The sequence below is a fragment of the Mirounga leonina genome, unplaced genomic scaffold (genome assembly GCF_011800145.1).
Source record: "Mirounga leonina isolate KUSES-001 unplaced genomic scaffold, KU_Mleo_1.0 Mir_129, whole genome shotgun sequence".
NCBI lineage: Eukaryota > Metazoa > Chordata > Mammalia > Carnivora > Phocidae > Mirounga > Mirounga leonina.
Window position 1 is genome coordinate 80162685 of NW_023270323.1, and position 15636 is coordinate 80178320.

Genomic DNA, 15636 nt, shown 5'->3' on the forward strand with positions numbered 1-15636 from the left:
TCACCCGTGGTTTTTGTCTTGACCCTTGTAGGGATTTGCTGCAGACCCTGACCGAGGACGAGCTTCACACGCTGGAAAGGAACCTCTGCATTTCCCAAGACGTGGAGTTCCCCATCCGTGCAGACACCCAGGTGCCCCCAGCCCTGGCACCGGCCTTCCCCTCACCCCTTCCCGCCGAGGAGCTGCTCTCAACCAAGGCCAAGAACCCGGAGGCGGAGCTGGCTTGCTCCATGCAGTACGACGACCAGGAGCTGGAGCAGCTCAACCGCATGGTCCACAGGGCGGGGGACGAGATGTCATCCCTCCTCTCCCCGCCCAGTGCCTGCCAGTCCCCAGCACGCCGGCCAGGGGTGGAGGGCAGCCCCCATGGGGAGGCGTCCCCAGGCAGTGCACGGCTGCGGCCGGGCAGCGACGAGGAGGAAGGAAGGGTGTTCTTCATGGATGACGTGGAGGGGGCCGCAGAGGCCCCGGGCGGCTCGTCCGGGTGGGCGGGCAGCACCAGTGCTGACCCCCAGGAGAGAGGGCAGGGCGGGGGGCGCGGAGAGGCGGAGGAGGGGGACCTGAGCAATAACAATGACGTCCCTCACGACAAGATGTGGGCGCTGGGCCCCAACTCCTGCAGCTGCCTGGATGGGCAGCCGCACCTGGACGGCTGGGAGGGGGGCGTGGACGCCGCGGAGACGGCCGAGATGATCGCCCACCGGACCGGGGGCATGAAGCTCTCAGCCACCGTCATCTTCAACCCCAAGTCAACGCCCGCCGTGGGCTCTGCCGTCTCTGCCACGGAAGCCTCCAGGGACGGTGTCTCCCCGTCGGAGCCTGCAGCCGAGGGGACAGACGGTGGCTCCCACAAACTCAGCACCGCGGCCACCAGCTGCCTCCTTAACTCCTGCGTATGCTGCGGGGGCTGTGGGGGCGGCAGGGAGGACGCCGCCGCCCAGAGTCTGCGGGACAAGTGCGGCCGGGGAAGCGTCATCAGCACCTCTGAGCTCGGCTCCGCCAAGGGCCCAGCCCAGAGACAGGAGGAGGCCCGGCCTGTGCTGGAGGCACTGCCCTCAGAGGACGCCCCCACTTCCAAGTGCCTGACACACACCTCGGGGCCTCAGCTGGACACCGCAGACGGGTCACCTGGAGCGGACAATGGCATGGCTGGGCCGCAGGACAAGGGGCAGCCCTCGAAGGCCAGGGTGGAAAGTCAGCAGGGAGAGGCGGCCGAGGAGGAGCCTCAGCGCCTGTCGGGCTCCAGGTAAGAGCCATCTCTGCCCGCCCTGGATTCCTCTCTTTGCATTCAGGGCTCATTCCCACGGGGCTCTCGGTGTGGAGGTGGGGGGAGGTGGCCAGTGTGGGACACCTACGCCACGGGGAGTTAGGCAGCATATATCAGCCTGGTCGCCCAGTCCAGCGGAGAAATGTCCCCCAGTGAGTCCCTGCCCACCCTCCTTCTGATGTTACAGGGACCTCTCAGGTGGTGTGGGCACAGTGCCAAGCCCTCTGCCCACCCCCTTTCACCACCGTGGCCCATCCTGGCCCCAGGTGATCCATGTCTGTCTGGGGGCGGGGTGGGGGCAGGGACTGGGCAGCGGACACCCCTGAACATGCTTTCCACTTTGATCACTGTGGTGGCCTTGGCCCAGCGCCCACCTGACCCACGCGGCTGCTTAGCTCCCGTGGGGTTGCAGTTAGCTGTGTGGATGCTCAGCAGTGGACGTGGCGCCCCTGGGGGCCGTGCTGGGATCCCGGGACCACCCTGGGGCCGCCCTGGGTATGTTCTCAGGCAGTGCCCCCAGGACTCTGTTCTCTCCGCCCCCCGCCCTCCCCCGGGGCACTCCTATGCTCTTCTCCAGAGGCAGGGGACCAGGAAGGGGGGGCCGAGGTGGGGGCATGGGTCTGCAGGGCCCTGGCGTCTGCACACCTCTTTTGACTCAAGGCCGCTCTCCCTTCCCTTGCTCCCCACACCCTGGACATATCCTGATGAAGCACATTCAGTGAGCGTTGCCCCCACGCCCGCCATGTGCCTGCGACATCCTCAGCATTGGGAAGGGGGTGCTGGGCTCACACGCGACTGTTGAATTGTCACAACCCCTGGTCCTCTCCCTGGGGCGCTGCCTGCTGGGTCTGCCGGCAGGAGGTGGGAGGACGGGGGTGGGGGGGTTCAGGCTGGAAGCCGGACACAGCCCCCGCGGCCACGGTCCTCCGGCAGTGTGTGACAGGGGCTGGCCAGGACCCCACGGGTGTCAGGGCCACCGTTCCACGTCCCCCAGGAAGCTCTGTGTGGGGTCCCTGAGCCCCGGACGACCACTAACTTACCCTCCGTCTCCGTGGATTTGCCTCTTCTGGACAGTTCCATGCACAGAATCACATGGTACGTGAGCTTTGATGCCTGTCTCCGTTCCCTGAGCGTGATGTCTCCAAGGCTCGTCAGTGTTGGGGCAAACATCGGTGGCACTTCTTTCCTTTTTGTGGCTGACTGATATTCTGCTGGACAGACAGAACACGGTCTGTCTGTTCATCCGCCGGTGGGCGGGTGTTGTTTGTACGTCGGCTGTCATGAATGATGCTGCTCTGCAGAATTGCGTCCACACTCTTGTGTGGTCAGAGGTTTTCTTTCTTCTGGGTGTAGATGCAGGAGGAGACTTGGTGGGTCATACGCTGACTCTGCAGCTTTTTGAGGGGCTGTCAGCTGTTTCCCGGAGCCTCCACGGTGCATGCTCCCGCCGGTCATGCGCCGGGCCCCGCGTTCTCTACATCCTTGCCAGCGCTCGTTGCGGCCCCAGCGTTGGTTAACTGGCTCCTTTGTCCTTCGAGCACACAACTAAGCCCCCGGTGTTACAGCAGGTCATTTTACCCCATTTAGCACAAGATATGTAGAGATGGTCATTGACATTTAATTGTATAATTATCTCGAATATTCGCTTGGTTCCCATCAAATCTATAAACTACAGTGTATGCAGAGAAGTTTATCTCTTCACCTTGCTCTTCCTAAAGGTAACAGTTTTTAAGTTTTTTACAGTTTGCCTTTCAATTTTAAAAATAAAAGCAAAGATGTACACACATGCATTCTCCCCCCCACCCCCAGGGCCTCACCCTGCAAACACTCTCGTCCGCCCTGCTCTCCTGGCCTTCTAGCTGGGAGGCCTGGCCATCGTAGCTTCTGGAGGCGGGCTCACCTTCCCGTCCAGCCCATGTGGCTGAGCCAGCGCACCCTCAGGCAGGTCTTGTGCTGGCCGTGGGGCTGTGCCGGACTCGGCTGTTACAGACGGTGCAAACGTCTTCTCCTCTTTCCGATAAAGCTGTTTTTGAGATGCAAGCGCAGCCACGTCCGGAGGAATGAATTATTGTCACAACGCGCTGGACAGCTTTCTTCCTCAGGGCCCGCCGCACAGGGTTGATTATTGGTAAGTGAATCATCTTTCTGCAAGGATGATAGGAAATCATCAGAAATTCTTCCACAGGGTATGTGGATTTTTCAGTTTTTGACCTGCCCCCGCCCCTTTTCTGGTCCAGCCGGTGGACACCTACTCTGTCTCCTGCTTTCCTGACATTTCCCACGGTGGACACCGCTCGTTTGCGTTATGAAGATGGCTTCCCGGGCCCCATCCAGCTTCGCTCAAACGCTGAAGCTGAGCTGAGCAGAGGAAAGAGAAGCCCCACCGTGGCCTTGAGACAGTCCCATCTTCCCGGGAAGCTTTATCCAGAAGGTGCAGAGGGCCTGAGGAGGGAAGAATGTGGCAGGTGGCTGGTGATCAGGACAGCCATGCGTCTGGGCCAGGGCCTTGGACAGCGGTGCCCCCCTCCCCCTGGCGCCAGAGGCAGCCGGAATCAGGTCAGCCGGGTGTCGGCAGATGGGGCCCGTGGTCCACCAGCCGCAAATATGACAGGAGCACCATTCCCTCACGTCACAAGCTGACCTTACGGAGCGTGATCTAATAGTAATGCTGGAGGTGACAGTCACAAAAGACCAACCTCACACAGGCGGAACGTTTACCCCGATTCCAGCGGGGAGATTCCTGAAAGTCGGGTGTTGCTGTCCTCATGATGTCTCGAGGCTTCACGATGGAGACCGCGGGGCTCGAGTGCAGGGGCAGCCTGCAGATGGGGAGGCTGGTGTCTGCGTCGGCTCAGACCGCCCAGAGAGGTGGCTGGCCTGCAGCCTCCTGCCTGTCCGCCCCCCGCAGGTGCCTCTGCAGTGGGGACCGGCGGTGGCGGGAGGAGTGAGCAGCGGGTGTGGTGCTGGGCTCGTGAGCTCCCGGTCCCGTGGTCCCTCGAGGAGGTCACTCAGGCACAGCCTCACACCTCTGCGCGCCACACAGAGCTGGTCCAGGCAGGAAGCGCATGGAGCTGTGACAGAGGTCTGCTCATCCCGAGGACACAGGGAGTGGATTTTCCTGGTCAAGCAGAAGCCAGGTGGAAGGACCGGGCACTGGGCTCTCTGCCAGGCTGGCCGGAGGGTCTGGGCTGGAGAGGCGCCCTCTGGGGCATTCCCCCAGGCCCTACATTCAACCCGCTGCACCACAGACCAATTCCATCAGTGCTGTTGCCAGGTGCTGAGACATGGCCCCCTGAAGAGTCCTGGAAAGAATGTTCTAGAACCATGCGTCCTTCAGCTCTTTTTACTGGCCTCTCTCCTGCCTTTTCAGGAAAAGTTAGGATCTTTTTAAAGGGAAAGTTAGCATTTTTAAAAAGATTGTCGTTCCCTGTCTAGACTTACCTCACTGTTCCAGAACCTTCCATGCTCTTAAAGCCTGAATAAGCCACTTGTCTACAGCGTGGAGGCTCGGCCTGCCTCACATCTGTTTGTCCTTTCCACGGACATTTGACCAGAGTGTTTCCATCCTGCTGCCTTCTTTAAAAAATACCATGGGGTTGGGGCGCCTGGGTGGCTCAGTCGTTAAGCGTCTGCCTTCGGCTCAGGTCATGATCTCAGGGTCCTGGGATCGAGCCCCGCATCGGGCTCCCTGCTCGGCGGGAAGCCTGCTTCTCCCTCTCCCACTCCCCCTGCTTGTGTTCCCTCTCTCGCTGTGTCTCTCTCTGTCAAATAAATAAAATCTTTAAAAAAAAAAAATACCATGGGCTCTTTTTTTCTTACTATAAACGTGGTCCCCGTTCATCATAGAAACTCTGAAAACGTTAGAAGAACAACAGAAGGAAATAAAAATCACCCCGAATCTTTTGAGCAGTTTTATTTTTTTCACTACATATTATGACCATTTCTCTGTAAAGCGCTTAAAAAATACTATTTCCATTGAATTCTACTGTATCCTAAGGACATAAGGACATAGCTAGTTTATTCTACATTTTCCCGTTTCCGTGTGTTTTTCCATGCTAGGTTAGCCTGTGGCCCCTCTCCCTTAGGGTTCTGTGTCTGCCCCTGGGGTTATGTCTTTAGAGCGGATCCTTGGGTCACCATGGCAAAGGCGCCACTTACCGCCACGTAAGGTCAGATTGCTCTCCAGACATGCACCCATTTATCAATTCATCATAGCAAGGTGCCCCCCTCCCCCCGAGACTTGAGAGGCAAAACACAACGCCCTGGTTGCTGTAGTTGGCTTTCCTCTGATGATTGGTACCCTGGGTACTTCTTCCTTCGTGTGCAAAGCGACCACTCCTGTCTTCTGCCTGTTTTCTGACTGGGTTTTCATGACTTGTTTACTGACTTGAAAGCGTTCCTTCTGTCTGGTGCGTCTGCTGTGGACAGATTTACCCCACGTGCTCCTTGCCCCCTGATTCCATGTGTTGGTGTCTTTTTTTTTTTTTTAAGATTTTATTTATTTATTTGAGAGAGAGAGAGAAAGCATGAGGTGGGGAGGGTCAGAGGGAGAAGCAGACTCCCCACTGAGCAGGGAGCCCGATGTGGGACTCGATCCCGGGACTCCAGGATCATGACCTGAGCCGAAGGCAATCGCTTAACCAACGAGCCACCCAGGCGCCTGGTGTCTTTTGATTTATAGAAGCCTTTCATTTTGTTTTGTGTAATTACGTTTATGAAAATTCTAGAGAAACCTTGTGGTTCTCGCTTTCCTTTTTTTCCTCTGGTTGGTTGTGCACTTTCCATCCCTCCTCTCCCCAAGGCCAGGGCATCGGGCTCATGTGCCGTGGCTTTCTTTGTTTTACCACTGACCCTGACCCGGTTTTGGAGGTCTGGGTGGTTCTGCCTTCTGAGATTGTCTCTGACAGTTGGGACTGATGGCCACCCTGACGCACAGGCAGGGTCACTCCAGTCTGGCTTCGGGCCACCTCGCTGCCTGTCCTGCTCTGGAGGCCTGCTCTGCAGTATTCAGTTCCCCAGCTGCATTTGAGAGTCTGGCTGGCGGCCCCCCTGCCTCTCCCTCATGCAGTTGGTGGGCCTCCCTGGCTGTCGTTTTGGGTCAAATGGTGAGAATCTGGAAGCGCTGTCCCCGGCACAGGCTTCTGAGCCTCTGCTCCGAACAGGTGACGTGTGCTCTGACCAAGTGCACCGTCCTTGCAGGGGGAAACTGCTAGCAAGGCTCACCTGTTGTGATTCCTCACCTGTTCGGGTAGTGGTATAGAGGGCCTGTTCCCCCGCACCTGCAGATGCCGTGGGAGGCTGGGTCCAGGGGAGGGAGGGCGCCTGCGGCTGGATGCTTGACCTCAGCCTCCCCGAGCCTCCATTTGTCAGCTGCAGAATGGGCTAACAAGGGTCGCCTGCTCAGGTGGCTTCCGGGGGAGGAGCTGAGGCCACAGAACATTGTTCCTTCTTGTTACTCTGCATCTTCCTCCTTGTTACTTGTCTTCGTTACTCGCCGTTCCTCACCCGTCATTACTCATGCCGTGGCTCAGGATTGTTACTCACGGCCCCTTGCCATCTTGCTGTTACCAGTCTTGACTTTACCTCCCCGTTGCATCCCCGGATTTCACTGTTTCCAGGCCTCATTCACCACTCCGCACGGGTAGTGTGACCCCCGGGCAGGGTGACCTGGAGCACTGTGGTGGGACTCGGGCCCAAGCTGACAGACTCTGGACGACTCCAGCCTCCGGCGCCACCGCTGACTGAGCTTGGTTCTGGCCCGGCTCCTTTTCCAGCGGATCCCTTGCCTTCCTGTGTGGTGCTGCCCCGTCGGGGTCCCCCCGAGCCCCTCTGCCCACTGCCGGGGTTGGAACCCAGGCTCAGGGGTGCCGGGGCCCTGGGATGCCCGGGTCCATCCCCCAGCAGTATGGCTGCAGAGAGGAGCCAGCTCCAGGGCCCCTGGGCCCCATGGACCCTCCTCCCCAGACGGAGGGAACTGTTTGAGGTCTCTGTCTGAGACCCTGCGGACCTCGGCCCCCTCCGTGGCCAGCCCAGGGGAGGGCAACACGTGGCTGCACAGACAGAGCTTCCTCCAGAAGCGTGTGGTGGCTGGCGAGGCCTCCATCACGTGGAAACCTTCCCCAGAGGCGTGGGGCGGGCTCTTCTGATGTGCCGTGGGCACGCCTCACCCAGTCGGCTTTCCCTCTAGCCGACCAAGTCCGGCTGGGCCCTCTGTGCCTGGGATCAGCCCCGCTGGCATATCTTCTGGCCTCCACGACCTGGAAGGGTGTGTGTCCCTTTCCAGTGTATGATCTGTAGCCTCAGCTTCTGGTGCAGGCAGTGGGGTGGTTGGGGGTGCCCCGGGGAACGAGGCCTGAGCCGGCACCTTCGAAGGTAAAGGGGATGTGAGCGGAAAGGACTGTGCTGCCTGGGCAGACTGGCCACTCAGTGACCCCAGACGTGGAGGATCCGTTTCCTGGCCTGCCCCCCCACCCCGGTTCTTCCTGGGGCTCGGCAGAAGACCAGCTCCAAGATGGGGTGACGGGCGGGGCGGGGCCTACCCCTGACCTCTCTCTGGCAGCTGCGGGGCCCCGGGCTTGTGTCCGCCCCATCGGGACATGCCCGTCGCTGCCCTTTCTGCCAGAGCCATTCTGGGGCGGGACGCTGGGGGCAGGCCTCGCTGCTGCAGCCATCCGTCCCCGGGGCAGGTGTCCCCCACGCAGTGCAAAGAGGGCGAACCCTCCACCACGTCACGTCCCTGGAAGGAAAAACAAGAATGATTGAGCGGGTTAAAAATAGAGACAGACTTGGAATTAATTAGACTCTTGAAAAACAGATTAGGCGTAATGACTGTCAGCAAGTCAACTGCTAAGTGATGGGGCTGCGCGGCCGACGCGGGGCGGGACGGGAGCGAGCGCGGGCATGAGCTCAGAGGGCAGGTCAGGGCTGGGCTCTTGCCTGAGCCCCTCACTGCACCGGCCAGGCACCCTCCAGCAAGCACAGTGACCAAGGCCCATGCTGCTAGAAGCCCACAGGGTCGCAACAACCCTGTGAGGCCACGGGGAGTCCCACACCGGTAGGCACTCGGGTGGGGGTCCTGGGAGGGATGCTGCCCTTCTTGTTGATGGGCCTCCCCAGTGTCAGGGTCCTTCTTACGAACTCACAGCCAGGTGTGGAGCTGGCCTGGCTGAGGGGTGGTGGTGACTGCCTGGTGAGTGGGCACCCAGGACAGCTCCGTCCTAGCCTCCTCCCCCTGGTGGCCCCACCCAGCGTGGCCTTAGAAGGCCCCCCTCATTCCAGACAGCTCTTTCCTCCAGACTGGTTGCCTCCCTGCACCCCAGACATCTCACGTCCTCCCACCCTGCTGCTCCCTCCGCCTTTGTCAGTGCAGGACTGGGTCTGCTTCCCTCTTTCCCCACCTGCCCCACCCCGTGGGGGTGCAGTGCCAGGAAGAAGATAAAATCGATGCATAAGATGGGGAGTGACAGGTGGGCTCTGGGGCAGCTCCTGCAGTCAGAGCAATCAGGGGAGGCCTCCTTGGGGTGGTGACACCCCCTGAGACCTGAATGGAGGGCGGGGGACGGAGGGGATGTGCCCCAGGCAGTAGGTCCAGCAAAGGCCAAGGTGTCAAGCTTTTTAACCTGGGCTGTTTCGATGGCAGGAAGTGGTATCCACAGTGGTGTCAATCTGCGTGTCCTTGAGGACCAGTGATCAGTGATATTGAACATCTTTTCATGCGCTCCTCTGCCACCAGCCTGTCTTCTTTGGTGAAGCATCTACTGTATTCAAACCTTTTGCTGTTTCTTTCATTTGGGTTTTTCCTTATTGAGCTTTGAGCATTCTTCATTCATTCGGGGGTCCTTTATCAGATATAATTTGCAAGTATTTTCTCCCAGGCTGTGCATTGTCCTCTCATTCCAAGTATCTTTTGAAGAACAGAAGTCCTTAATTTTGGTGAAGTCCACAATTTGTCAACTTTTTTCTTTCATGGATTGCAATTTTGGTGTCATATCTAAGAATTACTTTTATGACCCCAGATCACAGAGGTTTTTCTTCTGTTCTAGAAGCTTTATACTTTTCGTTTTTACATTTAGGTCTGTAATCCATTTGGGGCTAACTTTGTATATGGTGTGAGGTATGGATCAGAGTCTTATTTTGTTTTGCATAACGAAAGCCAGTTGCTTCAGCCCGATTTGTTGAGAAAGCCCGTCCCTTCCCCACTGAATTGCCTTTGCACCTTTGTCAAGTCCGTCAGCTGTATCATGTGGGCTTATGTCTGGACTGACTCGTCCGTTCTGTTCATCTGTCTGCATGGACACCAGTATCACTCTGTCTCGATTATGGTAGCTTTATAATGAGCCTTAAAGTCAAGCAGTATAAATCTACAGCTTCCTCTTCTTTTTCAAAGTCGTTTCAGTTATGCTGGGTCCTCTGTATTTCATGTGAATTTTAGAACCAGGTTGTCAATTTATAGGAAAAACAAAAGCAAAAACAAAAACAAAGCCTACTAGGACTTTGACTGGAATTTTGTTGAATCTACAGATCAACTTGGGAAGAATTAACCCCTTAATAATATCAAGTCTTCCAATTCATGAACATGGTCTATCTCTCCTTTTATTTATGTTTTTAATTCTCTCAGCAAAGTTTCATTGTTTTTACTGTAGAAGTCTTGCACATCTTTTTTCAGGTCAGATTTATCTCTAAGTATTTTATATTTGTGACACTATTGAAAATGATATTGTCTCGTAATTTCAATTTCTATTTGTTCATTGGTAATATCGGAAGATGTAATTGAGTGCTGTAAATTGGTCTTGTCTCCTGCAACTTTACTAAACTCACTTCATTAGTTACAGTAGTTCTTATGAAGATTCATCAGATATCCTGTGGATGATGATGTCACCGGTGAGAAAAGCCAATTTTATGTCTCCTTTTCAATTGGATATTGTTTACTTCTTTTTCTTGCATTTTTGCCCTGGCAAGGACCTCTAGTACAATGTTGAATAGAAAAGCTGACACAGGATATTTTTGCCTTGTTCCTGATCTCAGAGGGAAAACATTTACTACCTACTGTTGGCTGTAGGGTTTTCATAGGCACCTTAAGCAGGTTCAGGAAGTTCTCCTTTATCCCCAGTTTTCTGAGAGTTTTTATCAAGAATAGATGGGTTTTCTGAAATGCTTTTTCTGCATATTTTGGGATGATCATATTGTTTGTATTTTTTAGTCTGTTAATGTGATAAATGACATTGATTGATATTTAGATGTTGAGTTAATTTTACATTCCTGGGATGAACCTTGGCCACTACGTATTATCCTTTTTATGTATTGTTGGCTTTGATTTGCTAAAATTTTGTTAAGAATTTTGCATCTGATGGTGAAGAATGTCAGGCAGCAGTTTTCTTTTCTCATAATGTCCTTTTCAGATTGGGTATCAGAGCAAAGCTGAGAGCCTAGGGTGAGTTGGGGAGCATTCCCACTTCTTCAATTTTCCAGAAGAGTTTGTGTAGAATGGGTACTATTTTTAGCTTAAATATTAGTTAGAATTCACCAGTGAAGCCATCTGGGCCTAGAGTTTTCACGGGGAGGTTTTTAAACTACAGTTTCAATTTCTTTGCTAGACGTGGGTTTGTTCAACTACCCAGTTCTTATTCAGTGAGTGGAAGAGCTTATTCACATAGTCCTCAGTCCCTGCTCCGTTCCGTCCTCTTGACTTCCGCTCAGACAGGCTGATACCAAATAGCTGGGCAATGGTCCTCTGCCTGGAGTCCCAGGGCTCCCTACACTCCTGGTTTCTGGGACCCAGGCCACCTGCCCCAGCCCCTGCCCCATGGCTGCCTCCTTGCACCCTGACCAGTGTCAGCTTTCTAGATGATCTCCGCACTCTCCTGCCTCTGGTCCTTGTTTGCTCCTTGGGTCACTGTCCCCAGCCTGTCTGCCATGACATCCCTCCCATCTCTGCTACACCACGTCACCGTGTGCCTTTGATGAAACTCATGGGGAGCTTTGCCAGTGGCCCTGTCGAGTGCCGCGGCTGCATGTCCTTGCCATCCCTGTTTCACAGATTTGAAACAGAACCCCTCAGCGGGGGCAGTCCCTCTCATTTGTCTGACTCTGGTTTGGGGACCAACTACAGGGCCCCTGGGCCCATTCCCAGAGTCCAGCCTTGAGTCTCACATCTGTGATGATCCATCCTACCGGTGCCCACACCACCTCTCTTAGGCTGGGAGAAGCATACCTGTCCTAGCTTGAGTGAAAATAAGGGGCTGCCAAGGGTTGGAAGGTAGCTGGCCAAGCAGGACACCCTGGGATTTGGAGGGGGACGTCGGGGCTCTTGTCCGGTCTATCACATCCTGGGTTTTCTCCTTCCAACTCCTGCCCCTGCAGTGGACCTCTTCTGGGCCACTGCCCCTTAGCACGGTGCTGGCAGCCGTCCAGCCCAGCTTCCATAGCAGGATCCTTGCCCTCATCCCAGCCCGTGTGTGCAGTCTGGATGTTCGTGGCTTGAGGGGGCCACCCTGCAGGGGCAGCTCCAGGGGAGGGGGCTGGTGGAGTCCAGGCCTGCAGTACTGGGCCTCCAGGTATGACCGTCCCGCCCTCCTTCCCTGCAGCCCCGCGACCTATGTGTCCTTATTCTGCCCAGCTCCCTGCTCCTTGAATATCTGGGGCCTCCACAGTGCAGGGGTGGAAGCCGGGGCTTTGAGCAGTGTGCTTGGTAAGCGCTGACCCCTCCTCAGGATGCGGGGGGGCGGCCTGGCTGCTGCCCGGGGACTCCAGCAGCACCCTAAAGGGCTTGTCTCCTCCACCGTGGGGCCAGGAGACTCCCCTTCTGAACAGCCACTTCCTCAAGCAGAGCCTTTGCTCCCGTCTTCTTGGAGGCAGATACGAGAAAACAGGTTTAAATTGCTGAGTGTGGCATAGCAGGGAGGCCCAGATGCTGTCTGCAGTCCATCACCCACGGCTTTGTTCACCAGCCATGGAGCCTTCTGTTCTCAGAGCTTTTATTTATTTATTTATTTATTTATTTATTTATTTATTTATTTATTTATTTATTTAAAGATTTTATTTATTTGACAGAGAGAGACACAGTGAAAGAGGGAACACAAGCAGGGGGAGTGGGAGAGGGAGAAGCAGGCTTCCCGCGGAGCAGGGAGCCCGATGTGGGGCTCGATCCCAGGACCCCGGGATCACGACCTGAGCCGAAGGCAGACGCTTAACAACTGAGCCATCCAGGCACCCATGGTCACTGGAAATTTTTCTTTTTTTAAAGATTTTATTTGTTTGACAGAGAGACACAGCGAGAGAGGGAACACAAGCAGGGGGAGTGGCAGAGGGAGAAGCAGGCTTCCCGCTGAGCAGGGAGCCCGATGTGGGGCTCAATCCCAGGACCCTGGGATCGTGACCTGAGCCGAAGGCAGACGCCCGACGACTGAGCTACCCAGGGGCCCAAAGATTTTATTTATTTATTTGACAGAGAGAGACACAGCGAGAGAGGGAACACAAGCAGAGGGAGGGGGAGAGGGAGAAGCAGGCTTCCCACTGAGCAGAGAGCCCGATGCAGGGCTCAATCCCAGGACCCCGGAGTCACGACCCGAGCCGAAGGCAGACGCTCAACGACTGAGTCACCCAGGTGCCCCTTCTCAGAGCTTTTTTTTTTTTTTAAAGATTTTATTTATTTATTTGAGAGAGAGAGAATGAGAGAGAGAGAGCACATGGCAGGGGAGGGTCAGAGGGAGAAGCAGACTCCCCGCTGAGCAGGGAGCCCGATGCGGGACTCTATCCTGGGACTCTAGGATCATGACCTGAGCCGAAGGCAGTTGCTTAACCAACTGAGCCACCCAGGCGCCCTCTCAGAGCTTTTAAAAGCAGCAAAAGTAGGGGCACCTGGGCGGCTCTGTCAGTGAAGCGTCTGCCTTCGGCTCAGGTCCCAGGATCAAGCTCCGCGTCCGGCTCCGTGCTCAACGGGGCGTCTGCTTCTCCCTCTCCCTCTGCTCCTCCCCCTGCTCATGCTCTCTCTCTCTCAAATAAATAAAATCTTAAAAAAAAAAAAAAAAGGCAACGAAAGCTCAGGAAAGGCGTGCAAGGTACGACAGCAGAAGGGAACACAGGTCCCCTCTGCTCATGCCACAACCACGCATGTTTATAAAACACACATGTATTTTTTTGCCGATCTGTGTTTCCTGGCTTTTCTAGAGTATACGCATATTGCACCTGTCTTAAGAGGGAATGATGTAAAGATCAGGCTCCCATAGCCCAACCGTGGGACCTTCTCCAGAGCTGGGCTGTGCTGTGCCCCCAGAGGAGCCAGACCACGGCCCCCACCTCCCCATGGAAGGGGGAGGTGGCGCCGGGCCAGGTAGCACCCAGGTGAGGGCAGCGAGCCCAGAGGGAAGGGAGAGGCCCACCGGGAGGAGCTGCAGGTATCAGCAGGTGCTTTGGGGCCCTGCCTGGCCCTGCAACACCCCCCACACCCCACAGCCCCAGCTTTGGGAGTTGTCTCCTGGGGGCTGTTGGGGACAGAGCTGTAGTCTCACAAGTGGAAAAAGCTGGACGGGGTGGGTGTGTCAGGGCCTGCGGATACACGGGACCCCCGCAGCTGTGGGGTAAATGGAGGGTTGCCATGGCAACGTGGGAGGCACCAAAGCGTCAGGAGCTCCCCAGCCTGGGAGGAGGACGTGCACCCTGTTTCACAGACCCTCCTTGGGTCCCAGCAGGCTTGGGGTCACTCCAGGCACTGTGGACCTGTGTGCTGCCAGGCTCTCCCTTCCTCTGGACTCCAGGGGGACCGGCCTGGGTGGGCCTGTGTCTGGGGAAGCGACTCTGAGGGACCCAGGTGCACCCTGCTGCCCAAGGCCACCCCGTCTGTCAGTCAGCAGGCTGGGAGGGCTCAGCGAGGGCTGTGGGCACTGGGCAGGGGGTCTACTCTCTGTCCTCCCTGATTGGGGAAGCCACGGGTCCCTGGAACTTCCTCTGTCCTCGGGGCTCTGCAGAGCGTCCTTTGGTGACGAGGGGGTTCACCGAGGCTTCCTAGCTGTCCCGCATAAGCATTGCAGGGGCATTTGAGCTCCTGTGTCCTTCTGGCTGGACATCATCCATAGTGATGACCGGAGGATATTTCCAGGAATCCCTATCCCTGAGCGCATGGGCGTCTAGGAGCCTGGCACATGGCTTCAGGCGGTCACAGTGGGACTCCGTTGGGGGTGACATGCCCACTGAACAGCATGGTGCAGACCCTCAGCCATTCCTGGCTGGACCCTGCTTGATGCCCATCTCGTGGGAAGTCCTGCGGCTTACGGAGCCTTTACCAGAGGCCCGGCATAGTCCCCTTCCGAGCGTGATCTCCCTCTATTCCCACTTAGAGAAGTGAACACTGAGGCCCAGGGACAGAGCGATTTGCCTACATTCACGAGGCTGGACGAGGGTGGAGCCAGGAGCCTTCCGGGGCACTGCGTGTCCGGGGAGGGATGGGGGTGTGAACAAGAACCTCCGAGCACACCCTCACGTGTGGCACACAGAGGCCACTGCTGTTTCTGTGGTCACGGGAGCCCGAGCGCATGGGCTCTGGTGTCACACTTGTCCCCAGCATGTGCACCCCCCACGGCTGTGACGGTCTCCCCCTGCCCCCGAGGGCCCATGCCTGAGTCCAGGCCCTCACCCCTGCCAATGGGGACCAGGCTCCTTCCCAGTGGTGTCGGGCAGCCTCTCCCCTCCCCAGAACTGGCCGGCAAGCTTGGGAAGGGGTGGGGAGGGGGCGGCTGGGAGCGGGACCCTGCCCAGGCGCGAGCGCACTGCAACCAGGACGGGGAAGTGGGTTGGCTTCAGCCTGGTGAATTGCGGCGTCTCCCCGCACGAGGGTCTCTCTTTAGCATGTCCACACCTGGGATCTCATTTTTAAATCTTTTCACATAAGATTAAACCACGACACGATTCATTTTTAAAGGAATGCACAGATAATAGGCAAATATATGACATCTTTCGAGGAAGACGAGGCCGCAGCATGACACGGGCTAGAGGTGGGTTTGTGTGAAGGGCGAGCGGGGTCAGGCCTGGCTGCCGGCGGGGTCACGGTGGGGCCAGGCTGCAGTGTGGACCTCAGAGGAGGAGACACGAGAAGGCCGCTTGGGGCAGGAAGGATGTGCGAGGTGTGTGAGGCGGCTGCTCGTCACAGTGGACCCTCGGTCCTGTCTCTCTGTCCCTCTCTGTCCCTCTGTCCCTGCTCGGTCACTTTGGAGGAGTGTTCGGTCTCCGGCACCTCTGTGTCCTATGTAGCCGCTGTCCTGGGGGGGGCACTGCGCCCCGTTCTGAGTGCGCACTTACACACGCGTGCACACGCATGCTCACGGACACTCGTGCACACACACGGATGCTCTCACAAGGCACACTCAGACACACGCGTG

At 56.7% G+C, this 15636-nt stretch overlaps 1 protein-coding gene across 5 annotated transcripts in view; it reads left to right on the forward strand.

The window, feature by feature from the left end:
- Positions 1–15636, forward strand: part of ZFYVE28 (zinc finger FYVE-type containing 28) — a 47958-nt gene that overhangs the window by 21205 nt on the left and 11117 nt on the right. For 4 of the 5 annotated variants that reach the window (XR_004679324.1, XM_035005447.1, XM_035005448.1 and 1 more), the window contains one exon: positions 32–1246. Coding sequence is in view for 4 of the 5 variants with exons in the window: in XM_035005447.1 (XP_034861338.1) it covers positions 32–1246 (1215 nt within the window). In the remaining variant the exon portion in view is untranslated. Of the gene's footprint in view, positions 1–31; positions 1247–3290; positions 3357–15636 lie in introns of those variants that run through there. The other variant, XM_035005450.1, reaches the window with a different exon arrangement.